Below are 26,004 nucleotides of genomic sequence, written 5' to 3' on the forward strand. Positions count from 1 at the left end.
TTAGAACCCATCATTAAGCCTTATCACAGACAAATAATACAATTGAAATTATAGGTAGTCTAGATTTTTATTTTGAAATTAATTTATAATGTTGCCACAGTAATTTACAGTCCGAAAAAAAAAGATAAGGAAGCTTCGTAATAAATACGCGAATCATTAATTAAAAAAATGGGGAGAACGAATTTTTTGTGCAAACGAAAAAACAAAAACTTCGTGTCTTTGCATGTAAACGTCCAGAATATGCATTTTAGCGTCCCCAAACTTGTACTGTAAAGCTAAATCCTCTTCGCGGCGCGTTCACGAACTGAAGATTCACGAAAGTGAAGCCGACGCCGCCTCCGGTGCGGCGGACGCTAGCGAACTGCGTCGATCCTCGGACGCGGACGGCCCTGACGCGTCTACCGGCAGGCGCCGTGTACCTCACGTTGACAGCCCGCGAGTTAGTTGTAGCAGCACGGCTCACAACAAAGCTGAAACAAACAGATCATGTTTTATAGGACTGTACACCCTTAATTCCCAAAGTGGTCGATGGTCCATTGCTTAGGTGGGTGGACGAACTCACAGCCCACCTGGTGTTAAGTGGTTACTGGAGCCCATAGACATCTACAACGTAAATGCGCCACCCACCTTGAGATTTCAGTTCTAAGGTATAGTTACAACGACTACCCCACCCCTCAAACCGAAACGCATTACTGCTTCACGGCAGAAATAGGTAGAGTGGTGGTACCTACCCGCACGGACTCACAAGAGGTCCTACCACCAGTAACCGTCAGACCTAATCTTCACATTTTTTGTCGAGTTATGGGAATACGGTCCATAGGGAAAGCGGCGCGTCAGTGGACCGTACACACTATGGGGGGACGACATTAGAAAAGTTGCTAGACCACACTGAATTTATGTCCCCAGAGACAAAACAAAATGGAAATCTTTGGAGGAGGCCTACACCTGAGAGGGGTATATGCATTTAAAAATGATAATCCCAAAAAAAAATTAATTGCCTGGAAAAAAGGGCTTTTTTATTTTATTTATTTTTATTTATACGTTAGAAATGTACCAGCTGCAAGGGGTAGGGCAATAGGAACCAGCTAAATTTTGAAAGAGGTCTATGACTGACAAAATCTTGGACCCTCTGTTGTATACCGATGGTGCTAGGACGTCTTGTGAGTCCGCAAGGGTGGGTACCATCACCCTGCTTATTTTTGCCCCGCAGCAGTTCTGCGTTCCGGGTTGAAGGATGGGGTACTATTGTACTATAGAATTGAGACATACAACTCACGTTGCAAGCTGGGTGAGGGCATTTGAGTTGTTGATGTCGATTGAGCCCAGGTAACCAGGTAACTTGAAGTCGTCGTGGCCTAAAGGATAAGACGTCCGGTGCATTCGTATCTAGCGATGCACCGATGTTCGAATCCCGCAGGCGGGTACCAATTTTTCTAATGAAATACGTACTTAACAAATGTTCACGATTGACTTCCACGGTGAAGGAATAACATCGTGTAATAAAAATCAAGCCCGCAAAATTATAATTTGCGTAATTACTGGTGGTCGGACCTCTTGTGAGTCCGCACAGGTAGGTACCACTGCCTTGCCTATTTCTGCCGTGAAGCAGTAATGCGTTTCGGTTTGAAGGGTGTGGCAGCCGTTGTAACTATACTGAGACCTTAGAACTTATATCTCAAGGTGTGTGGCGCATTTACGTTATAGATGTCTATGAGCTCCAGTAACCACTTAACATCAGGTGGGTTGTGAGCTCGTCCACACATCTAAGCATTAAAATAAATAAAGAAGCTATATACACCGGGTGGTCCGTGAGCTCGTCCTTTTTTGTTATTGATTGGACGGGGTGTCCAATCAATAACAAAAATGAAACTTTTTCAGTACACCCGTCACTAATTTTATAATATCTACCATATATTTAAACCATTAACAGTAACTTACATTCTTCAAAACATTCTCGCTCACGACTCGGTCGTGCGCGGACGTGCTTTCCGATCCGTGGCCCGCTTGCGAGCTGCGTCTCTGAACTCACAGTTGTGCTCGACAGTGTAGTGACCGTGAATACATCGTGCTTACAATTCGGTAGTGCGGACGTGCCGATCCGTTGGTCGCTTGCGATTTGCGTCTCGGAGTCCATTTTTGTGCGCTAAAGTTTTGTAACCGCGAACCCACCCTTTACCAACTGCCTTTTTCAAGGCAAAACCAATCGCTACGATCAGGCTTCCTGTGGCACTCACAGGCTAGCGATTTCCTAACCTTTCCCAAAACAACAGTCTTTTTCAAGACTAGACCCCCGCTCGCGATTCTGCCTGCTGTAGCACTATACAGCCCGAGCGGGTTCCTTTCCTTTTCCCCGCCGATTGCCGTTTTCACGGCATAGGCATTCCCCCCCCCTGCTCCTTGCTGTCCTGCAGCACAGGGGGGTTACAAATCCTATCCGGGGCCTCGCCTTTCGGCGAGTTCAACAAAAGTCCCGGGGCCGCCCCCCCCGGGCAAGAAGACCGAAAATGCAGCAAGAAGAAAGTGTCAGTGAAAGTGCTAGTGACATTGTCGGGTTCCTCCGGGATAGGTACCCGTCAATTAGGGCCGAGTACTTAGCGTATAGGGCCTCCCGTGGCAATCCCTCCCCCCCCGCGTCCGTCGCCGCGTATTTCAACCGTGCCTCGGAGGCACGCCGCGCGCCCCCCGCCGCCGCGTTAAGTTCGAGCGCACGTTCCGACGATGCGACTCACGAAGCGCCTAGCGCTACCCCCACCCCCGCGCCCGCGTCGGTTACGTCATCACGCGCTACGTCCGCCGCGACCTCGATCGTTTCAAGTTCAGGCTCCGATACCGAATCGGAGATGGATTTCGAATCCGCGTCAAGCCCTCAGCCTGGAACTTCGGATGGGTTCCAAACCGTAACGCGCGGTAAAAAGCGTACTCGCGCCGTGGAGTCCCGGAACTCCACGACAAAACAGACGAAATCCGCGTCCGCCTCTCGACCGAAAGTAGTAGTTACACCGGAGTCGGACTCCGCGCGCCGCGTAACCCCACCGCCGCGTCCCAAGCCCGCGCCCGCTCCCAAAGTAGCTGCCCCGCCCCCGCTGATACTTCAAGAGAAGACAGCGTGGAATCGCGTGTCCCAGGCCCTTCAGGCAAATAAAATTAACTACACCCATGCGCGTAACGTCGCGCATGGGATTCAGATCAAGGTCGCAACGCCGGGCGACCATAGGGCCCTCTCAGCATACCTCCGAAAGGAGAACATAGGTTTCCACACCTATGCTCTTCAGGAGGACCGCGAGCTCCGCGTAGTAATACGCGGAGTCCCTAAGGAGCTAGAAATAGACTACATTAAGGAGGATCTGACCGCTCAGGCCCTCCCGATAGTTAGTGTGCACCGGATGCACAGCGGGCGGGGCAAACAGCCCTATAATATGATACTCGTGGCGTTAGAACCCACCCCGGAGGCCAAAAAGAAGATCGCATGTCTCACGACAATTTGCGGCCTATCCGGGATCTCGATCGAAGCCCCCCACAAGCGTGGCACTCCCGGGCAGTGCTACAGGTGCCAACTCTATGGCCACTCGGCGCGTAATTGCCACGCGCGCCCCCGCTGCGTGAAATGCCTCGGCGATCACGCTACGTTAGACTGCATTAGAGATAGGGAAACCGCGACCGAACCTCCCAGCTGTGTCCTATGCCTTAAGCAAGGGCACCCCGCGAACTACCGTGGATGTCCCAGGGCTCCGCGAAAACGCCCAACCCACCCAGCTCCGCGAACCGTCGGCCCAAAGACTTCGGCACCTTCAGTGCCGAAACCCGCCTTCGTGCCGGCTGCAGTTCCCACGGTCTCGGCGTGGAAAAAGCCGCTGCCGTATACGAAGGCGGGAACGGAAACCGCACCCCCGCCCCCGCTCGTGACACGCCCCGCGCCCCAGCCCCTGCTCGCACCTCGCCCCGCGCCCGCGTTCCGTCCCCCGCAACCCTCCGCCGTCAACGACTTCGCGCTCGTGCGTGACTTCGTCACCGCGGTCAACTTCGACCGTCTGCGATCGTTCGCAGACGCGATACGTAGGTCGGTAACCCCCGAACAGCGGCTCGCGGCCGCTTTCGATCACATGGACGTCTACGAGTCCGTGTCGCGTACGTTATAAAATCTTTACCGGTAACCAATGGCGCAAAAAGGTAGAGAAAAACCGTATTCCCTTACGTTAGCATTCTATAATGCTAACGGACTCGCGCGGCAACGCGATCAAATTTTTGAATTCCTCCGCGACAATCTTGTAGATATTCTATTAGTGCAGGAAACCTGTCTGAAGCCCTCGCGTCGTGACCCGAAAGTCGCGAATTACGTCATGGTTAGGAATGACAGACTCACCGCCTCCAAAGGCGGGACTGCCATTTACTATAGGCGGGCCCTGCACGTTGTCCCTCTCGATACTCCCTCGCTCTCACATATCGAGGCGTCAGTGTGCCGTATCTCGCTGACGGGACACCAGCCGATCGTCATCGCATCCGTTTATCTCCCCCCGGACAAGCCCCTCCTGAGCAGTGACATCGAGTCACTGTTCGGCATGGGAGACTCTGTCATCCTGGCAGGCGATTTAAATTGCCACCACACTAGGTGGAACTGCCATCGTACAAACGTTAACGGTAGGCGTCTCGACGCGTTTATAGACGACCTCACCTTTGAAATAGTCGGTCCCCCAACTCCAACATGTTATCCGTATAACATCGCGCTCCGTCCGAGCACTATAGACCTGGCATTGCTTAGGAACGTAACTCTGCGCTTGCGTTCCATCGAAGCAATGTCAGAGCTCGACTCAGACCACCGACCTGTCGTTATGCAGCTCGGTCGCCCTCACAACCCAGTCACTGTTACGAGGACCATGGTGGATTGGAATAAGCTGGGCACGTGCCTAGCCGACGCCGCTCCGCCAATCCTCCCTTACGGCCCGGATTCGAATCCATCCCCCGAGGACACCGTCGAATCCATAAACATCATTACCGATCACATCTCTTCCGCGATCATTAGATCTTCTAAAGAAGTCGATGTGGAGGACAGCTTCCACCGCATCAGACTGTCCCCCGATCTTAGGAATCTCTTAAGAGTTAGGAACGCGGCAATCCGGGCCTACGATCGTCTTCCCACGCATTCAAACCGGATTCAGATGCGTCGTCTACAACGCGAAGTCCACTCCCGCTTAAGCGACGCGCGTAACGATAATTGGCATAGTTATTTAGAACAACTCGCGCCCTCCCACCAAGCATACTGGCGACTAGCTAGGACTCTCAAATCCGAAACTACCGCTACTATGCCTCCCCTCTTACGCCCTTCAGGCCAACCACCGGCATTCGATGACGATGACAAGACTGAGCTGCTGGCCGATGCACTGCAAGAGTGAGTGTTGAGTGCTGGTGGTGCACTGCAGTGCACCACCAGCACTCAACACGCGGACCCCGAACACACCGAGTTGGTCGACAGGGAGGTCGAGCGCAGAGCTTCCCTGCCGCCCTCGGACGCGTTACCCCCCATTACCACGGACGAAGTTAGAGACGCGATCCACAACCTCCAACCTAGGAAGGCACCAGGCTCCGACGGCATCCACAACCGCGCGCTAAAATTTTTGCCAGTCCAACTGATAGCAATGTTGGCTACAATTTTAAATGCCGCTATGACGCACTGCATCTTTCCCGCGGTGTGGAAAGAAGCGGACGTTATCGGTATACATAAGCCGGGCAAACCGAGAAACGAAACTTCTAGTTACCGTCCGATTAGTCTCCTCTCGACGATAGGAAAAATTTACGAACGTCTCCTTAGGAAACGCCTCTGGGATTTTGTTACCGCGAACAAAATTCTCATAGACGAACAGTTCGGATTCCGCTCTAAACACTCGTGCGTACAACAAGTGCACCGCCTCACGGAGCACATTCTGATAGGACTAAATAGGCGTAAACAAATCCCGACCGGCGCCCTCTTCTTCGACATAGCGAAGGCGTTCGACAAAGTCTGGCACAACGGTTTAATTTATAAACTGTACAACATGGGAGTGCCAGACAGACTCGTGCTCATCATACGAGACTTCTTGTCGAACCGTTCGTTTCGATATCGAGTAGAGGGAACTCGTTCTCGTCCCCGTCAACTGACCGCCGGAGTCCCGCAACGCTCCGCGCTCTCCCCGTTATTATTTAGTTTGTATATCAATGATATACCCCGGTCTCCGGAGACCCATCTAGCGCTCTTCGCCGATGACACGGCTATCTACTACTCGTGTAGGAAGATGTCGCTGCTTCATCGGCGACTCCAGATCGCAGTAGCCACCATGGGACAGTGGTTCCGGAAGTGGCGAATAGACATCAACCCCACGAAAAGCGCAGCGGTGCTCTTCAAAAGGGGTCGCCCTCCGAACATCACTTCGAGCATCCCACTCCGTAGTAGGCGCGCAAACACCTCCGCCGTTAGTCCCATCACTCTCTTTGGCCAGCCCATACCGTGGGTCTCGAAGGTCAAATATCTAGGCGTCACCCTCGACAGAGGGATGACATTCCGTCCCCATATAAAAACGGTACGCGACCGCGCCGCGTTTATTCTAGGACGACTCTATCCAATGCTTTGTAGTCGAAGCAAACTGTCCCTCCGCAATAAGGTAACTCTCTACAAAACTTGTATACGCCCCGTTATGACGTATGCAAGCGTAGTGTTCGCTCACGCAGCCCGCACCAACTTGAAGCCCCTTCAGGTTATTCAATCACGATTCTGCAGGATAGCCGTCGGAGCGCCTTGGTTCCTTAGGAATGTGGATCTCCACGACGACCTGGAGCTCGACTCTTTTAGTAAGTATCTACAGTCGGCATCGCTGCGCCATTTTGAGAAGGCGGCACGACATGAGAACCCTCTCATCGTAGCCGCTGGAAATTACATACCCGACCCAGTAGACCGAATGGTAAACCGTCGACGTCGCCCAAAGCACGTCATTACGGATCCTCCTGATCCATTAACGGTGCTTTTAGGCACCACAAGCACCGGTCACCGTCCTCGTCGAACCCGTCGCTTGCGACGAAGGGCTCGACGAGCGAACTAACCCATAGACACAGCCCACTGAGTTTCTCGCCGGATCTTCTCAGTGGGTCGCGTTTCCGATCCGGTGGTAGATTCAGCGAAGCAGTGCTCTTGCTAGGGTCAGTGTTAGCAACTCTCCGGTTGAGCCCCGCGAGCTCACCTACTAACGTTAGGGTGAAGCTGAAGTAGCCTCTCAAGACTATCAGCATAGGTAGGAAAAAGAAAAAGAAAAAAAAAAAAAAAAAAAAAATTACATTCTTTTCAGACCGAAACTCAAAATTGGTTTCCGGATAAATAAGAGAAGACGTTGATATTATTATATTAATTAGGGCTTTGAAAAAATTAGTCATTTATAAACAACTAGCTGTACCCGTCCGCTTCGCTGGACATTTAAAATTAACATTATTTTTTCTCACCCCCACAGATTCACATCATTAACGCCCCCGCAACTGGTGTAGGAAGTTCAACACTCATATAAATATTAGCCTATTCATTAAGTACATGTATTTTCTACATGGGTACCAAGTTTCAAGTCAATCGGATGCACGGTTCGGTAGTTATAACGGAACATCCGGAAAAACCACTGTAGATGTGTATATTAGTATAGATTGCAGAAAGTCGTACTCACCTCCGTAAGAGTCTATCACTTGAAGTAATACTTCCGATACTCAAAGCGTTAGATCTATCAGTGGATCTGGGGTCAGCCACTTCATTAGTCGACACCGCGACGATCGCGGTCAATACGAACAATAGAGCGAACTTCATCTGTGAACGAAGACAACCAAGCAAATAGAAAATAGTACAAGTCGCCGATATGCACTCTTCACTTTTGATTGTTAAAACTAGAACTCTTCCCGCAAATATACTCTAAGAGTTTTCTTAAAGAAATAAGTAGACAGTGGCTTTATACTCAATTTTTCTTTGACCATCTATCGATAGACTATTCTTTGTAAGTGTAAATTAAATAATAAAGGGTTTGGAAAGCCAAACTCTTCAGCATAGCCAAAGGGTTTTTGGCAATTACATTTGAAACATATCTCTGATTGAAAGTTCGCGTTTTCTATTCATCCGGTCCTACAAAGAAGATGTGTCTAAATCTCAACTGTATTATATAGATGTCTTCTGTCATGTATTATGTAAATATTCCATTCTAGGATTCCATATAGCTACTTCAGGGTAGAGATCGGGAGGACGGAAATATCTATAATACCTCCCAAGAAAATCCCACCAAAAATATAATCGAAAAGTTTCTTACCTTGCAGGAAACTTGTACTGGTACTCAGAATCAATAGTAAGTTATGATGGTTTTTTAATATCGAGTCGTTTATTTATACTCAATATGATTTTCTGATATGAGGACTTTTTGTTTATCAACGGTCCAAACGAAAGTAGTAACATAAATAAGGATTATTAAACAAGTCATGCGATAAGAAAAGTTATTTTTGTTTCTGTTTTGAGGAAGGAAGCTGACGCATTCTATGATTGTGTTAATAAAAAAATTGTGTTACGTATAAAAACGTAAAATATGCAAAAATATTTTAAGCCCGCTCAGAAATAAACTAAATACTTTTTAGATCCTCCCTTTTCGCGTCGTTATCCTCATTACTGAGGGTCGTGACTCCCCCGCTGCATCAGTTTCTCCCGTACGATTTCCCTCCATTTGCTGCGATTCTTAGTTTCATGAAGGGCATCGTGGAAGCTGATGTTCAGAGAAGATCACATTTGGTCCGACCATCTCGTGGAACAGCGTCCTCTGGAACGTTACCCATCTAACTTGCCTTTTTAGATCCAGTGACTTCATTTATTAATAACGAAAATAATACCATGTTTTACATGTGGTTCTTATTATTTATCTATTTTTTTTATTTGTTGCTAATATGGCTGAACGAGCTCAAGGCCCATTTGGTGTTAAGTGGTCACCGGAGCTCATAAACATCAACCACGCAAATTCCGCCACTTACCCCGAGACATGAGTTCTAAGGTCTCAGTATAGTACAACGGCTGCCCACCCTTCCAACCGCAACGCATTACTACTTCACGGCGGAAACAGGCAAACTACCCCCGCGGGCTCACAAGACTGCCTATTACTAGTATCTAAATAAAAAACTAAACTAACGTAATGTCTGTACTTTTAATTTAACACCATCTTTATCGTCATCACTTCACACGTGGCCACTGCTGGACATAAGCCAATATCAATTTGCGGCACTGACCTCTGTTTTTCTGCTTTCCTGATCCGCTTCCTGAGGGCCACTTTTCATAGCCCATTGTTCCATCTGACGCACAGAAACCGCAAACTTTACTGGTGCCAACTTTAATTTTAACTTTAACTAAGTAACTTTACGTCTTGTGAGCCCGTAAGGTTAGGTACCAGGACGGTGCCTATTTCTGCTGCGAACCAATAACGCATTCTGGTGTGAAGAGGTAGCTATTGTTCTTTAAAACTGAGATATAGAACTTATGTCTCACAGTGGATGGCGGCATTTATGTTTTTTCGTTGTTGCGTCAAAGAGCGATATATCTTACGTATTCGCCAAGCAAAGCACAGTATTTCAGTATTACTTCTTCCTAGTATTTGCAAGACCTTGGAGGTTATAAATCCCATGAATGGCCCTCTTATCCAGAATGAAAATATATTCAGCTTATTGCCCCACAGAAAGATGCCATAGAACACTATGCAAGTGGCTAAAATACCAAACGTACCAAACTTCGTTAGCATAAGTTCATAATTTTTTGGTATATAACGCAAAATCAAATTCTACCCGCTAATTTGATTATGCGAGGATCGTATTATTTGAAATTCGCCGATATCAAGAAAAACAAAGGATTAAAGTAAGAAGTTCCAATATCTCTCCAATTATATAAATAAAACACCTACTAATAATAAAATTTTATTCTTTTAATATCTTTTTTTATTGCAATGCTGCCACCCACTTTGAGATATGACATCTAAGGTTACATACAGTATAGTTACAACGGCTGCCCCACCCTTCAAATCGAAACGCATTACTGCTTCACGGCAGAAATAGGCAAGATGGTAGTCAGTGGCGTAGCTAGGTAACCAAGGGCCCTGGGGCAAATTAAAAAATCGGGTCCCACTGCTATGTCAGTTGATTAGGTTTTATCAAATAAAAATATGAAATATACAAATACTTTAAAAATGCTAATCTACTTAAGCTGTTTTTTGTGCACTGCAGGGCAGGTAATAAAAATATTAAACAGTAACAACATAAATTACAATTAATACTTGGTGTAGGTTTGGCTAATAAAACGAAATAGAGAAGATCCAAGGGTTTATTATACAAAGGTCTGGCTTTTTTTTTCGGGCTGGGGGCCGAACCTCCTACGAGGTCCCCGCGCCTAGGGGCCGCGCGGTGTATGTGGGACTGGTCCGCGGCTGCGAGACCGCGAGCCCAAGGATGTTCTCAGGGCCCTACCCACTAAACGACTCCCCTGCACTCTTCGCCCAAGCGTCCGATGCCCTCCGAGGTCAGAACCCCGATGAGGTTACCGCGGTCAACACTAGAACCAGACAGCACAGCTCACCCCAAGGACGCCCGGCCGACGGAGCCTTCGAGGCGAATCGAAGGCCCTGAAACGTCGGCCGTCTCGGTACGGCAGCGCGTCAGGCCTCCCAGACGGTGTCGCTGGTATCCCGGAATAACCCGCTGGACCAGAACCAGCCGTTGTAACTATACTTGAGACCTTAGAACTTAAATCTCAAAGTGGGTGGCGCATTTACGTTGTAGATGTCTATATATAGTATCCAGTATACACTTAAGCCAACTACGAATTTATATAAAACTAGCTGACCCGGCAGACTTCGTAGTGCCTCAATCGATAAATAAAAGACCTAAATTTTTTGTATACTCTTAAAAAAAACCGTCCGACGGGGGACATATCAAAGGAAAAACAAAATTGTTATTTTTATTTAATTCCGAGTATTTTCATATTAATCTTACTTTTAAACCTTTTCTGGACTTCCACAAATAATTCAAGACCAACATTAACCAAATCGGTCCAGCCGTTCTCGAGTTTTAGCGAGACTAACGAACAGAAATTCATTTTTATATTATTATATATCTAATATATAAAATTCTCGTGTTACGGGGTGCGTGATTGAACTCCTCCGAAACGGCTCGATTTCGTGAATCTTAACGTGCATATCGGCCAGGGTGGAGAATCGGACAACATCTATTTTTCATCCCCCTGAATGCTAAGGGTGGTCCGGTCCATCCCTAAATTTTTTATTTTATTTTTTGGAGAATTTATTTTGTTTTTATTTTTTTATGATACAGCATACAAAAATACATACAACCATACATTTTCACCCCTCTACGATCATCCCTTATTTTTTATTTGTTAATTAAAAACTTTAATTTATTTTGCAAGAATTTTGTTTTGTCTTGTCATGACTTAGAATAAAAAATTTCATATTACTCTGAATTTTTCACCCCTCTACGATCAACCCCTATTTTTTATTTGTTAATTATAAATTTTAATTTTTTTGGCAAGATTTTATTTTTATTTTGTCATAACTTAAAATAAAAAAATTCATATTACTCTCAATTTTCACTCTTATACCCCGATTATCCATCCCGATTTTTATTTTTTTTATTCTATGTACCTACAGATCCGCAATAAGGTTGCAAGATGGAAATCAAATATTATAATTGTAGTACGATAAATTCTTATTCAGAGTTTATAATTGCAAGTTGCTTTAATTGATTTTTTTTAAATTCAATTTGATCTCCCGTCCTCACCGGTCGACTGCTGATCAACTAACAATCGATCAGTTATCCCCGCCAGGTGTCACCACTCATCCAGCAAACATCACGTGGTAGGGATGAGGACGAAGCCGGTCTCCTGTCTTACTCACTATACATTTTTCAGCCATGTTTTTTTGGTTTTATTTGTGTATCAATAGTATGTTCAGTAGGTCTGAGAATCGGCTACTATCTATTTTTCATACCTCTAAGTGATAAGGGTTGTCCACCCCAAACATTAATTTTTTATTTTTATTTTTTGGATAATTTTTTTTGGTTATTATGTGGTTGAATGAGGTTTTTTGTTCTACACTAGAATTTTCCTAGAAATCTTATTTAAGGCAACACAACGTTTGCCGGGACAGCTAGTACTAATATATAAATCTACAGTGGTTTTTTACGGATGTTCCGTTATAACTACTGAACCATGCATCCGACTGACTTGAAACTTGGTATCCATGTAGAAAATACATGTACTTAATGGATAGGCTAATATGAGTGTTGGACTCCCTACACCAGTTGCGGGGGCGTTAATGATGAGAATCTTTGTTTAGGTGAGAAATAATAATATTAATTTTAAATGCCCAGGGAAGCGGACGGGTATAGTAAGCGGCACGTAAGTTGGCAAGGTTTTGGTGTAGTGGGGGTAATGTCGCGCATGGTGCACATTGCAACAAAAAAATGATCACTTTTACTGCCCGCATATAATTTAATTTAATTTTATTTTATTTTTTATTTGCCGTAATTTGTTTTTAAGCCTTTGTGTTTAGAAGAAAGTTAAAGAAAAGAGAGGAATTCGTGAAGTGTATTAGGTGTTAAAAATAAAATAATAAATTAAAAGTTAAGAAGTTTATTTAAAAAAATATACTTAATATTAAAAATGATGTGTCGCCGTCGTCACTATCATTTTCTAATAGTGCTACCCCTTAGATTAAATTTATGGTAGCACCTGAGCTGGTGGAAGGAGTTGGCTCCTCATCGTTGACATAACGAAGAGTCGCTGTCGTCACTGGCGTAAATAATAAAACGCTCAGTGACTGAATCAACTATATGGTCATTGGTATTTGGTCCTGGCATTGCAAACAAATTTAAAAGAATAAAACCCGTAACAAAAACTAAATTTAAAACAATAATAACAACTCGTAACAAAAACTCAATATAAACAAAGGGCTACTACAATTTAGTAGGCGCATATGTAACCAGGAGCGAACGGAACGTGGACGCGGTGCGGGAGGGGAGGGTCGACTGACTCACCAATCGTGCGCTCGGAACGGTGCTACCTTTCCCCGCGTCCCGCTTGACAACCAAAGAGACCTAAAAAACGACTTCTGCGCATCTTACGACTCTTGCTAAGTTACGTGCCGGGGACTATACAGCTAGTTACTTACAAAGATAAATGTCGGGTTTTAAGCGAAATGTCGTTTAAACCTAATAAACTTTTAACCCTCGATATATTATTATATATTGTGGAGACCAATGTATGTGGATATTTTTATATTTAGTATAAAGAATTTAATAAAGACAGTAAGCGTCCGTTCGCGGTCATAACAAGTGAAACGTGGAAACGATAAGTATAGATGAACTCGGAAACAAAGTCTGAGACTATCAAAGGCTGTATGGTGCCTAAATACGATAATTTTACGAAACTAGTGATACTGCTGTCTATTATTATTAGGACTAAGCAATAATAAATCATGGTTATCACACTAACATCTGCTACGCGTTAAATAACTAAATACTTTTTTTAATTTTCATACGAATATGTTATTAGTGAACTAGGTATAATAATCTAAATGTCAAAATACTCATACAGCTTAAGTGACAGCGAACACAGAAAGCTCAAAAAATACACGCACACTTTTGCGACTTACCTAATGCTTTGATTAGTCCATACACGACACTATAGATTAGAACCCATCATTAAGCCTTATCACAGACAAATAATACAATTGAAATTATAGGTAGTCTAGATTTTTATTTTGAAATTAATTTATAATGTTGCCACAGTAATTTACAGTCCGAAAAAAAAGACAAGGAAGCTTCGAAATAAATACGCGAATTATTAATTAAAAAAATGGGGAGAACGAATTTTTTGTGCAAACGAAAAAACAAAAACTTCGTGTATTTGCATGTAAACGTCCAGAATATGCATTTTAGCGTCCCCAAATTTGTACGGTAAAGCGAAATCCTCTTCGCGGCGCGTTCACGAACTGAAGATTCACGAAAGTGAAGCCGACGCCGCCTCCGGTGCGGCGGACCCTCGCGAACTGTGTCGATCCTCGGACGCGGACAGCCCTGACGCGTCTACCGGCAGGCGCCGTGAACCTCACGTTGACAACCCGCGAGTTAATTGTAGCAGCACGGCTCACAACAAAGCTGAAACAAACAGATCACGTTGAATAGGCTGTACACCCTTAATTCCCAAAGCGGTCCACGGGTGACTCGGCGGGAGTCTAATTTTTTTTTTATTGCTTAAATGAGTGGACGAGCTCACAGCCCACCTGGTGTTAAGTGGTTACTGGAGCTCATAGACATCTACAACGTAAATGCGACACCCACCTAGATGTGTATATTAGTATAGATTGCAGAAAGTCGTACTCACCTCCGTAAGAGTCTATCACTTGAAGTAATACTTCCGATACTCAAAGCGTTAGCTCTATCAGTGGATCTGGGGTCAGCCACTTCATTAGTCGACACCGCGACGATCGCGGTCAATACGAACAATAGAGCGAACTTCATCTGTGAACGAAGACAACCAAGCAAATAGAAAATAGTACAAGTCGCCGATATGCACTCTTCACTTTTGATTGTTAAAACTAGAACTCTTCCCGCAAATATACTCTAAGAGTTTTCTTAAAGAAATAAGTAGGCAGTGGCTTTATACTCAATTTTTCTTTGACCATCTATCGATAGACTATTGTTTGTAAGTGTAAATTAAATAATAAAAGATTTGGAAAGCCAAACTCTTCAGCATAGCCAAAGGGTTTTTGGCAATTACATTTGAAACATATCTCTGATTGAAAGTTCGCGTTTTCTATTCATCCGGTCCTACAAAGAAGATGTGTCTAAACCTCAACTGTATTATATAGATGTCTTCTGTCATGTATTATGTAAATATTCCATTCTAGGATTCCATATAGCTACTTCAGGGTAGAGATCGGGAGGACGCAAAATATCTATAATACCTCCCAAGAAAACCCCACCAAAAATATAGTCGAAAAGTTTCTTACCTTGCAGGAAACTTGTACTGGTACTCAGAATCAATAGTAAGTTATGATGATTTTTTAATATCGAGTCGTTTATTTATACTGTATATGATTTTCTGATATGAGGACTTTTTGTTTATCAACGGTCCAAACGAAAGTAGTAACATAAATAAGGATTATTAAACAAGTCGTGCGATAAGAAAAGTTATTTTTGTTTCTGTTTTGAGGAAGGAAGCTGACGCATTCGATAATTGTGTTAATAAAAAAATTGTGTTACCTATAAAAACGTAAAATATGCAAAAATATATTAATCCCACTCAAAAGTAACCTAAATCCTTTTTTGATCCTCCCTTCTCGCGTCATTATCCTCATTACTGAGGGTCGTGACTCCCCCGCTGCATCAGTTTCTCCCGTACGATTTCCCTCCATCTGCTGCGATCCTTAGCTTCATGAAGGGCATTGTGGAAGTTGATGTTTAAAGAAGATCGTATTTGGTCCGACCATCTCGTGGGACTGCGTCCTCTGGAACGTTACCCATCTACTCGTACCTTGCCTTTTTAGATCAAGTCACTTTATTTATTAATAACGAAAATAATAACATGTTTTACATGTGGTTCTTATTATTTATCTATTTTTTTATTTGTTGCTAATATGGCTGAACGAGCTCAAGGCCCATTTGGTGTTAAGTGGTCACCGGAGCTCATAAACATCAACCACGCAAATTCCGCCACTTATCCCGAGACATGAGTTCTAAGGTCTCAGTATAGTACAACGGCTGCCCACCCTTCCAACCGCAACGCATTACTGCTTCACGGCGGAAACAGGCAGGGTGGTGGTACCTACCCCCGCGGGCTCACAAGACTGCCTATTACTAGTATCTAAATAAAAAACTAAACTAACGTAATGTCTGCACTTTTAATTTAACAGCATCTTCATCGTCATCAGTTCACACTTGGCCACTGCTGGACATAAGCCAATATCAATTTGCGGCACTGACCTCTGTTTTTCTGTTTTCCTGATCAGCTTCCTGAGGGCCACCTTTCATAACCCATTGTTCCATCTGACGCACACAAACCGCAAACTTTACTGGTACCAACTTTAATTTTAACTTTAACTAAGTAACTTTACGTCTAGTGAGCCCGCAAGGTTAGGTACCAGGACGGTGCCTATTTCTGCTGCGAAGCAATAACGCATTCTGGTGTGAAGAGGTAGCTATTGTTCTTTAAAACTGAGATATAGAACTTATGTCTCACAGTGGATGGCGGCATTTATGTTTTTTCGGTGTTGCGTCAATGAGCGAATTATCTTACGTATTCGCCAAGCAAAGCACAGTATTTCAGTATTACTTCTTCCTAGTATTTGCAAGACCTTGGAGGTTATAAATGGCCCTCTTATCCAGAATGAAAATCTATTCAGCTTATTGCCCCACAGAAAGATGCCATAGAATACTATGCAAGTGGCTAAAATACCAAACGTACCAAACTCCGTTAGCATAAGTTCATAATTTTTTGGTCTATAACGCAAAATCAAATTCTACCCGCTAATTTGATTATGCGAGGATCGTATTATTGAAAATTCACCGATATCAAGAAAAACAAAGGATTAAAGTAAGAAGTTCCAATATCCCTCCAATTATATAAATAAAACACCTATATACTAATAAAATTTTATTCTTTTAATATCTTTTTTATTACTTTGATGGGGGACGAGCTCACAGCCCACCTGGTGTTAAGTGGTTACGGGAGCCCATAGACATCTATATCGTAAATGCTGCCACCCACTTTGAGATATGACATCTAAGGTTACAGTATAGTTACAACGGCTGCCCCACCCTTCAAATCGAACCGCATTACTGCTTTACGGCTGAAATAGGCAGGAAATACCTACCCGTGCGGACTCACAGGAGGTCCTACCACCAGTAAATATCATATCAAACATATCACTGCCATCTCTCCCTTTTATTTTACTAAACTTATTTATATATTTATTTATAAATTCTATACAGTAAGCTGTCTTAAAACATTCGACCGTAGTTTTGAGAAATACAATTTCTTAGGCGGTACATGCACAATGTCTATTGACATGTCCATATCGATTAATCTACAGTAGATCTAGTATTCGATATTTTATATTTATGATTTTTGTTTGTTTTCTTAATTTTGTTAACCGTATCTTAGCCTTGCTTATGAACATTTTGATACGCTTAAGAAAGAGCGTGTTCTAAATTCGGCGGGTCGGTCTTTCTCTGCGATGAATCTGTATTCTGCATCAGTAGTAAAGTTGCGACGATATAAAAGCCCATTTGAATAATGAAACATTTTGTTATCTGGATTAGGCAAGAAAATGCTTAATTTTTTTTTGGCCAGGTGGTTGACTTCCTGCGAGGTCCCTGCGTCTAAGGGGCACTTGAGGCATGTGGGACTGGACGGTCCGCAGATTTTAGCAACATTTATCTCGAAATATGTCTATCGTCATAACAAAAAATCAACCTCTATTTTGACATAGAAAAATGAAACTTACTGGTAAACCCACAACGACGGAATAACACTTAGCACCAAGATATGGGTATATTCTCATAATTATATAATAAACTGTGATTTTCTTTTAACATAGCATTTTTACTGGTGGTAGGACCTCTTATGAGACCGCGCGGGTAGGTACCAGTGGCGTAGCTACCTAGGGGCTAGGCGGGGCAGTGCCCCGGGGCCCTCAAGCTCAGGGGGCCCTCGAATCCTTACCAGAAATCTCGATCGAACTGAACTTTTGGAAACTTCTCCTATTTTCAAAATAGGCAGTAACAGGTTGCAACCCCACTTTGATGATGACAACTCAGTTGAGAGAAATTCAAAAGTTATGCATAGGGAATTCTCTTTTTATTGTGAATTCGACTTAATATTTTTTTACGAGAACGGTTAAAAAATTAATGCTGTATCAGGAGTAAGTAAGCTCGTAGAGGCTGCGCGACGTGCTACCAGCACTCTAGCGCGCCGCCAAATAGATATGATACATCGAGGCGGTGTATCGCGTCCCGACCCGACAGGCTGGTTCTGGTCCAGCGGGGTATTCCGGGACACCAGCGACACCGTCTGGGCGGCCTGACGCGCTGCCGTACCGAGACGGCTAACGTTTCAGGACCTTCGATCCGCCTCGAAGGCTCCGTCGGCCGGGCGTGTTTGGGGTGAGCTGCGCTGTCTGGTTCTAGTGTTGACCGCGGTATCCTCATCCGGGTTCTGACCTCGGAGGGCATCGGACGCTTGGGCGAAGAGTGCAGGGGAGTCGTTTAGTGGGTAGGGCCCTGAAAACATGCTTGGGCCCGCGGTCTCGCAGCCGCGGACCAGTCCCACATACACCGCGCGGCCCCTAGGCGCGGGGACCTCGTAGGAGGTTCGGCCCCCAGCCCGAAAAAAAAAGCCCGACCTTTTTATAATAAACCCTTGGATCTTCTCTATTTCGTTTTATTAGCCAAACCTACACCAAGCATTAATTGTAATTTATGTTGTTACTGTTTAATATTTTTATTACCTGCCCTGCAGTGCGCAAAAAACAGCATAAGTAGCTTAGCATTTTTAAAATATTTGTATATCTCATATTTTTATTTGATAAAACCTAATCAGTTTACATAGCAGTGGGACCCCATTTTTTAATTTGCCCCAGGGCCCTTGGTTACCTAGCTACGCCACTGACTACCATCTTAAGCTGTATGAGTGTTGCTGTACTGCGTTTCGGTTTGAAAGGTGGGGCAGCCGTTGTAACTATACTTGAGACCTTAGAACTTAAATCTCAAGGTGGGTGGCGCATTTACGTTGTAGATGTAGATATATAGTATCCAGTATACACTTAAGCCAACTACGAATTTATATAAAACTAGCTGACCCAGCAGACTTCGTAGTGCCTCAATCGACAAATAAAAGACATAATTTTTTTGTATACTCTTAAAAAAAAAACCGTCCTACACATCAAAGGAAAAACAAAATTGTTATTTTTATTTAATTCCGAGTATTTTCATATTAATCTACCTTTTAAACCTTCTCTGGACTTCCACAAATAATTCAAGACCAAAATTAACCAAATCGGTCCAGCCGTTCTCGAGTTTTAGCGAGGCTAACGAACAGAAATTCATTCTTATATTATTACTAGCTGACCCGGCAAACATTGTTTTGCCATATATAAGATTTCTAGGGAATTTCTAGTGTAGAAAAAAACGAACTTATTGAAAGTGTGTTTTTTTTTATGATTGAAGGATTACTGGTGGCCCGGAGGCCTTTCCAGTTTCACCAGGACAGGTGGGCGACCAAAGGCTCAGCCAGGAGGGGTGGAATTTGCTAACAGCTGCCCGAGCGCCTCCGAAGGAGACCTAACAACTCAAGAGTAGCTGCTTCGCGAATGAATCTACTACCGGATCGGAATCGCGACCCGCTGAGAAGATCCGGCGAGAAACTCAGCGAGCTGATTCATGGGTTAGGTTGCACGACGAACTCTTTGTCGAGTTCGGCGAGTACGGTTACCGAGGTCCCTAAGCCTGCTCCTAGAGCTGAAGGCGTCTAGTGCAAAGGTTATTGGATCTGATGGATCCGTAAGGACGTGTCTAGGGCGTCGACGGTGACTGGCTCCTGCATGATCAGGATTCGGGGAGTAGTCAGCGGCGGCTACGATAAGGCGATTATCATGACGCATAGCCTTATCGAAGTACCGTTCCGACGCTGACTTCATGTATTTCTGTATAGATTCGAGGCCCAGGTCGTCGTGTAGGTCAACGTTCCTCACGAACCACGGAGCTCCGACGGCTAATCTGCAAAAGCGGGATTGTAAAGATTGGAGGGTGTCTATGTGTGTGCGGGCCGCGTGAGCGAACACCACACTCGCGTAAGTCATGACGGGCCTTATGCAAGTTTTGTAAAGTGTCACCTTGTTCCGAAGGGACATTTTACTCCGCTTACAGATCATGGGGTAGAGTCTACCGAGAATAAACGCGGCACGGTCACGGACTGATTTTATATGCGGGCGGAATGTCATCGATGCATCCAGGGTAACGCCCAGGTACTTGACCTTCCTGGCCCAGGGTATGGATTGACTAAAGAGAGTAATCGGGGGTGTGAGATTCCTCCTCCTAATACGGGAGGAAATCCGTGTGGAGCTTCCCCTCTGAAATAGCACCGCAGTACTTTTCGCTGGGTTGATGTCTATGCGCCATTTTCGGAACCACTGTCCTAGGGCTAGGGCTGCGCTCTGAAGCTTCTTCGCGATTAGGGACTTGTTTCTACTGGAATAGTAAACAGTCGTGTCGTCGGCGAATAAAGCTAAATGGGTCGGCGGCGACCGGGGAATATCGTTAACGAATAAGCTAAATAGGAGGGGTGAGAGGACAGAGCCTTGCGGGACTCCAGCTGTGAGAGGTCGTGGGAAGGAGCGGGTTCCCTCGACTCGATATCGAAAAGAGCGGTTCGACAAGAAGTCCCGTATGATGAGCACGAGACTATCCGGCACACCCATGTTGAATAGTTTGAAAATCAAACCGTTGTGCCAGACTTTGTCGAACGCTTTTGCGACGTCGAAGAAGAGAGCTCCCGTGTATAACGGTTTTGGTCGATTAAGCCCCACAAGAATGTGCTCCGTGAGGCGGTGCGCCTGTTGAACGCATGAGTGATTTGTACGGAATCCGAATTGTTCATCGATGAGAATGCCCTTGGATGAGACGAAGTCTCTGAGGCGTTTGTAGAGCAGACGCTCATACAGTTTGCCTAGAGACATGAGGAGGCTAATCGGGCGGTAGCTCGTCGGATGATTTTTTGGTTTACCGGGTTTATGTATGCCGATAACGTCCGCTTCTTTCCACACCGCGGGATCTTTCCCGCGGTGTGGTGTTACAGTTCACCATAGCGGCATTGAAAATAGATGCCAACATCACGATGAGTTGGACGGGTAGAAGTTTAATAACGCGGTTGGATATACCGTCGGAACCGGGAGCCTTGCGAGGACGTAGGTCTTTGATCAAGTCTTTAACTTCCATCGGGGTGACGGGTGGTAACGCATCCGAGGGGGGCAAGGAGACTCTGCGTTCTACCTCACTGTCTACTAATTCTACATGAACAGGGTCCACGGATTGAGTGCTGGGCGTGCACTGGGTTTGCAATGTATCGGCCAGCAACTCTGCTTTTTCGTCATCATCAAACGCCGCGAGTCGGCCTGAGGGGCCTACGAGGGAGGGCATAGTTACTACCGTATCCGATTTGAGAGTACAAGCTAAGCGGTAAGACCTTTGGGAGGGCGCGAGTCCTTCTAAGAAATCAGACCATCTGGCATCACGGACTTCGGCGATGCGAGACTTTACGTCGCGTTGTAGGGCACGCATTCGAATACGATTTTCCGCGGTAGGAGACCTGTCGTAGGCGCGTATCGAGGCGTTCTTAGCTCTAAAGAGTTCCCTAATATTATCGGACAATTTGAAGCGGTGAAGGAAGTCCTCCGCTACAACTTGTTTCGATGATCTATCTAATGTTGAGGTGATGTGTGACGTTAAGATGTCTATGGCTTCAGCGGTATCCTGAGGAGACGGGGTAGAGTCCGAGTTAAACGGGAGCGATGGTGGATCAGATTCAGCCAGGCTGATGCCCAGCGTGTGCCAATCCACCACAGTCCTCGTGACGGGAACGGAGTCGGGAGCGCGACCGAGCTTCATAACGACGGGACGGTGGTCTGAATCTAACTCTGAAACTACTTCGATCGAGTGTAAGCTCAGAGTTACGTTTTTTAATAACGCTATGTCCAGTATATCCGGGCGATGCGCGATATTTAGCGGGTAGTGAGTCGGTGTTAGCGGAGCGACGATATCGAAGGCGAGATCATCGACTAACGCGTCAAGCCGCCTGCCATTCGGGGTTGTGGTGTGTGAGTTCCACCTGATGTGTTTACAATTTAGGTCGCCCGCCAGAATGACAGAGCTCCCCATGCCGAGCAGCGCCTCGATATCACTGCTTAGAACAATCTTATCCGGTGGAAGATAAACGGACGCGATAACGATCGGCGCGTGTCCCGTCAGTGAGATTCGGCACACTGATGCTTCGATATTAGCGAGCGCGGGAGGATCGAGCGGGACGCAATGCAGGGCTCTTCTATAGTAAATGACGGTACCACCACCACGAGCAGAGAGCCTGTCGTTCCTGACCATGTTATAGTTCGCGATTTTAGGGTCATGGCGCGCGGGCTTGAGTAGGGTCTCCTGCACTAAAAAGATATCAATTTGATGGTCACGCAAAAAGTCAGAAACCTGATCACGTTGATTTGCGAGACCGTAAGCGTTAAAAAATCCTATCGTTACGGATAGTGTAAGTGTGTAAGGATGTGGTAAATGAGTGAAAGAGGCATGTAGCGCTGTGAACGTTCGAATCTAAATGTCAAAACACTCATACAGCTTAAATGACAGCGAACACAAAAAGCTAAAAAAATACACGTAAAGACACTTTTGCGACTTACCTAATGCTTTGATTAGTCTATATACGACACTATTGATTAGAACCCATCATTAAGTCTTATCACAGACAAATAATACAATTGAAATTATAGGTAGTCTAGATTTTTATTTTGAAATTCATTTATAATATTGCCACAGTAATTTACAGTCCGAAAAAAAAGACAAGGAAGCTTCGTAATAAATACGCGAATTATTAATTAAAAAAATGGGGAGAACGAATTTTTTGTGCAAACAAAAAAACAAAAACTTCGTGTATTTGCATGTAAACGTCCAGAATATGCATTTTAGCGTCCCCAAATTTGTACGGTAAAAAAAAATGCTCTTCGCGGCGCGTTCACAAACTGAAGATTCACGAAAGTGAAGCCGACGCCGCCTCCGGTGCGGCGGACCCTTGTGAACTGTGTCGATCCTCGGACGCGGACAGCCCTGACGCGTCTACCGGCAGGCGCCGTGAATCTCACGTTGAGAACCCGCCAGTTAATTGTAGCAGCACGGCTCACAACAAAGCTGAAACAAACAGATCATGTTGAATAGGCCGTACACCCTTAATTCCCAATGCGGTCCACGGGTGACTCGGTGGGAGTCTACATTTTTTTTTTATTGCTTAAATGAGTGAACGAGCTCACAGCCCACCTGGTGTTAAGTGGTTACTGGACCCCATAGACATCTACAACGTAAATGCGCCACCCACCTTGAGATTTCAGTTCTAAGGTATAGTTACAACGACTGCCCCACCCCTCAAACCGAAACGCATTTCTGCTACACGGCAGAAATAGCCAGGGTGGTGGTAGCTACCCACACGGACTCACAAGAGGTCCTGCCACCAGTAACCGTCAGACCTAATCTTCACATTTTTTGTCGAGTTATGGGAATACGGTCCATAGGGAAAGCGGCGCGTCGATAGACCGTACACACTATGGGGGGACGACATTAGAAAAGTTGCTAGACCACACTGAATTTATGTCCCCAGAGACAAAACAAAATAGAAATCTTTGGAGGAGGCCTTCACCTGAGAGGGGTATATACATTTAAAAATGATAATCCCAAAAAAATGTAATTGCCTGGAAAAAGGGAATTTTTATTTTATTTATTTTTATTTATACGTTAGAAATGTACCAGCTGCAAAGGGTTCATAGGAACCAGCTAAATTTTGAAAGAGGTCTATGAGTGATAAAATCTGGGACCCTCTGTTGTATACCGATGGTGCTAGGACGTCTTGTGAGTCCGCAAGGGTGGGTACCATCACCCTGCTTATTTTTGCCCCGAACCAGTTCTGCGTTCCGGGTTGAAGGGTGGGTATCCGTTGTACTATAGAACTTAAGACATAGAACTCATGTTGCAAGCTGGGTGGGAGCATTTGGGTTGTTGATGTCGATTGAGCCCGGGTAAGTAATTAACACCGGTTGTTTTGGTCCACCCCGTCCAATCAATAACAAAAATGAAACTTTTTCAGTACATCCGTCACTAATTTTATGAAACCATTAACAGTAACTTACATTCTTTTCAAACTGAAACTCAAAATTGGTTTCCGGATAAGTAAGAGAAGACGTTGATATTATTATATTAGGGCTTTGAAGATAACAGTCATTTATAAACAATTGCAGAAAGTCGTACTCACCTTCGTAAGAGTCTATCACTTGAAGTAATACTTCCGATACTCAAAGCGTTAGCTCTGTCAGTGGATCTGGGGTCAGCCACTTCATTAGTCGACACCGCGACGATCGCGGTCAATACGAACAATAGAGCGAACTTCATCTGTGAACGAAGACAACCAAGCAAATAGAAAATAGTACAAGTCGCCGATATGCACTCTTCACTTTTGATTGTTAAAACTAGAACTCTTCCCGCAAATATACTCTAAGAGTTTTCTTAAAGAAATAAGTAGGCAGTGGCTTTATACTCAATTTTTCTTTGACCATCTATCGATAGACTATTCTTTGTAAGTGTAAATTAAATAATAAAGGGTTTGGAAAGCCAAACTCTTCAGCATAGCCAAAGGGTTTTTGGCAATTACATTTGAAACATATCTCTGATTGAAAGTTCGCGTTTTCAATTCATCCGGTCCTACAAAGAAGATGTGTCTAAATCTCAACTGTATTATATAGATGTCTTCTGTCATATATTATGTAAATATTCCATTCTAGGATCTAAACGCATAGCTACTTCAGGGTAGAGATCAGGAGGACACAAAATATCTATAATACCTCCCAAGAAAACCCCACCAAAAATATAGGCGAAAAGTTTCTTACCTTGCAGGAAATTTGTACTGGTACTCAGAATCAATAGTAAGTTATGATGGTTTTTGAATATCGAATCCTTTATTTATACTCCGTATGATTTTCTGATATGAGGACTTTTTGTTTATCAACGGTCCAAACGAAAGTAGTAACATAAATAAGGATTATTAAACAAATCATGCGATAAGAAAGGTTATTTTTGTTTCTGTTTTGTGGAAGGAAGCTGACGCATTCTATGATTGTGTTAATAAAAAAATTGTGTTATCTATAAAAACGTAAAATATGCAAAAATATATTAAGCCCACTCAAAAGTAACCTAAATCCTTTTTTGATCCTCCCTTCTCGCGTCATTATCCTCATTACTGAGGGTCGTGACTCCCCCGCTGCATCAGTTTCTCCCGTACGATTTCCCTCCATCTGCTGCGATCCTTAGCTTCATGAAGGGCATCGTAGAAGCTGATGCTCAGAGAAGATCACATTTGGTCCGACCATCTCGTGGAACAGCGTCCTCTGGAACGTTACCCATCTACCTTGCCTTTTTAGATCCAGTGACTTCATTTATTAATAACGAAAATAATAACATGTTTTACATGTGGTTCTTATTATTTATCTATTTTTATTATTTGTTGCTAAAATGGCTGAACGAGCTCAAGGCCTATTTGGTGTTAAGTGGTCACCGGAGCTCATAAACATCAACCACGCAAATTCCGCCACTTACCCCGAGACATGAGTTCTAAGGTCTCAGTATAGTACAACGGCTGCCCACCCTTCCAACCGCAACGCATTACTACTTCACGGCGGAAACAGGCAGGGTGGTGGTACCTACTCCCGCGGGCTCACAAGACTGCCTATTACTAGTATCTAAATAAAAAACTAAACTAACGTAATGTCTGTACTTTTAATTTAACACCATCTTCATCGTCATCAGTTCACACTTGGCCACTGCTGAACATAAGCCAATATCAATTTGCGGCACTGACCTCTGTTTTTCTGCTTTCCTGATCCGCTTCCTGAGGGCCACCTTTCATAACCCATTGTTCCATCTGACGCACACAAACCGCAAACTTTACTGGTGCCGACTTTAATTTTAACTTTAACTAAGTAACTTTACTTCTTGTGAGCCCGCAAGGTTAGGTACCAGGACGGTGCCTATTTCTGCTGCGAAGCAATAACGCATTCTGGTGTGAAGAGGTAGCTATTGTTCTTTAAAACTGAGATATATAGAACTTATGTCTCACAGTGGATGGCGGCATTTATGTTTTTTCGTTGTTGCGTCAATGAGCGA

The 26,004-nt window shown here is 44.5% G+C and overlaps 3 protein-coding genes across 7 annotated transcripts in view; 1 reads left to right on the forward strand and 2 right to left on the reverse strand.

Moving 5' to 3' along the window:
- The window catches only part of LOC101739587 (calbindin-32), a 198,297-nt gene that overhangs the window by 77,474 nt on the left and 94,819 nt on the right, over positions 1–26,004 (forward strand). The gene's annotated exons all lie outside the window — the stretch shown is intronic.
- Positions 49–13,619, reverse strand: LOC101738736 (uncharacterized). 2 transcript variants are annotated; one of them, XM_062674392.1, is made up of 4 exons: positions 9,746–13,619; positions 8,298–8,795; positions 7,671–7,807; positions 49–470 (listed from the first exon to the last, which is right to left on the reverse strand). In XM_062674392.1, the coding sequence occupies exons 3-4, from the start codon at positions 7,805–7,807 to the stop codon at positions 248–250; spliced, it is 360 nt and encodes a 119-aa protein (XP_062530376.1). In that variant the 5' UTR covers positions 8,298–8,795; positions 9,746–13,619; the 3' UTR covers positions 49–247. The 2 variants fall into 2 exon arrangements, with proteins under 2 accessions (XP_062530376.1, XP_004925329.1); XM_004925272.5 differs by lacking the exon at positions 9,746–13,619 and having other exon boundaries at positions 8,298–9,539.
- Positions 13,764–16,067, reverse strand: LOC134198647 (uncharacterized). Its single transcript, XM_004925271.4, has 3 exons — positions 15,039–16,067; positions 14,411–14,547; positions 13,764–14,184 (listed from the first exon to the last, which is right to left on the reverse strand). The coding sequence occupies exons 2-3, from the start codon at positions 14,545–14,547 to the stop codon at positions 13,962–13,964; spliced, it is 360 nt and encodes a 119-aa protein (XP_004925328.1). The 5' UTR covers positions 15,039–16,067; the 3' UTR covers positions 13,764–13,961.

The sequence above is a fragment of the Bombyx mori genome, chromosome 20 (genome assembly GCF_030269925.1).
Source record: "Bombyx mori chromosome 20, ASM3026992v2".
Classification (NCBI taxonomy): Eukaryota; Metazoa; Arthropoda; class Insecta; order Lepidoptera; family Bombycidae; genus Bombyx; species Bombyx mori.

What these genes read in the sequence shown, in the direction of transcription:
- LOC101738736 (XM_062674392.1), bottom strand. Translation starts at nt 7,807, where the DNA reads ATGAAGTTCGCTCTATTGTTCGTATTGACCGCGATCGTCGCGGTGTCG. An exon ending in AGTGATAGACTCTTACGGAG is followed by an intron (nt 471 to 7,670) that starts GTGAGTACGACT and finishes TGTTTGTTTCAG; the next exon opens with CTTTGTTGTGAGCCGTGCTG.
- LOC134198647 (XM_004925271.4), bottom strand. Translation starts at nt 14,547, where the DNA reads ATGAAGTTCGCTCTATTGTTCGTATTGACCGCGATCGTCGCGGTGTCG. An exon ending in AGTGATAGACTCTTACGGAG is followed by an intron (nt 14,185 to 14,410) that starts GTGAGTACGACT and finishes TGTTTGTTTCAG; the next exon opens with CTTTGTTGTGAGCCGTGCTG.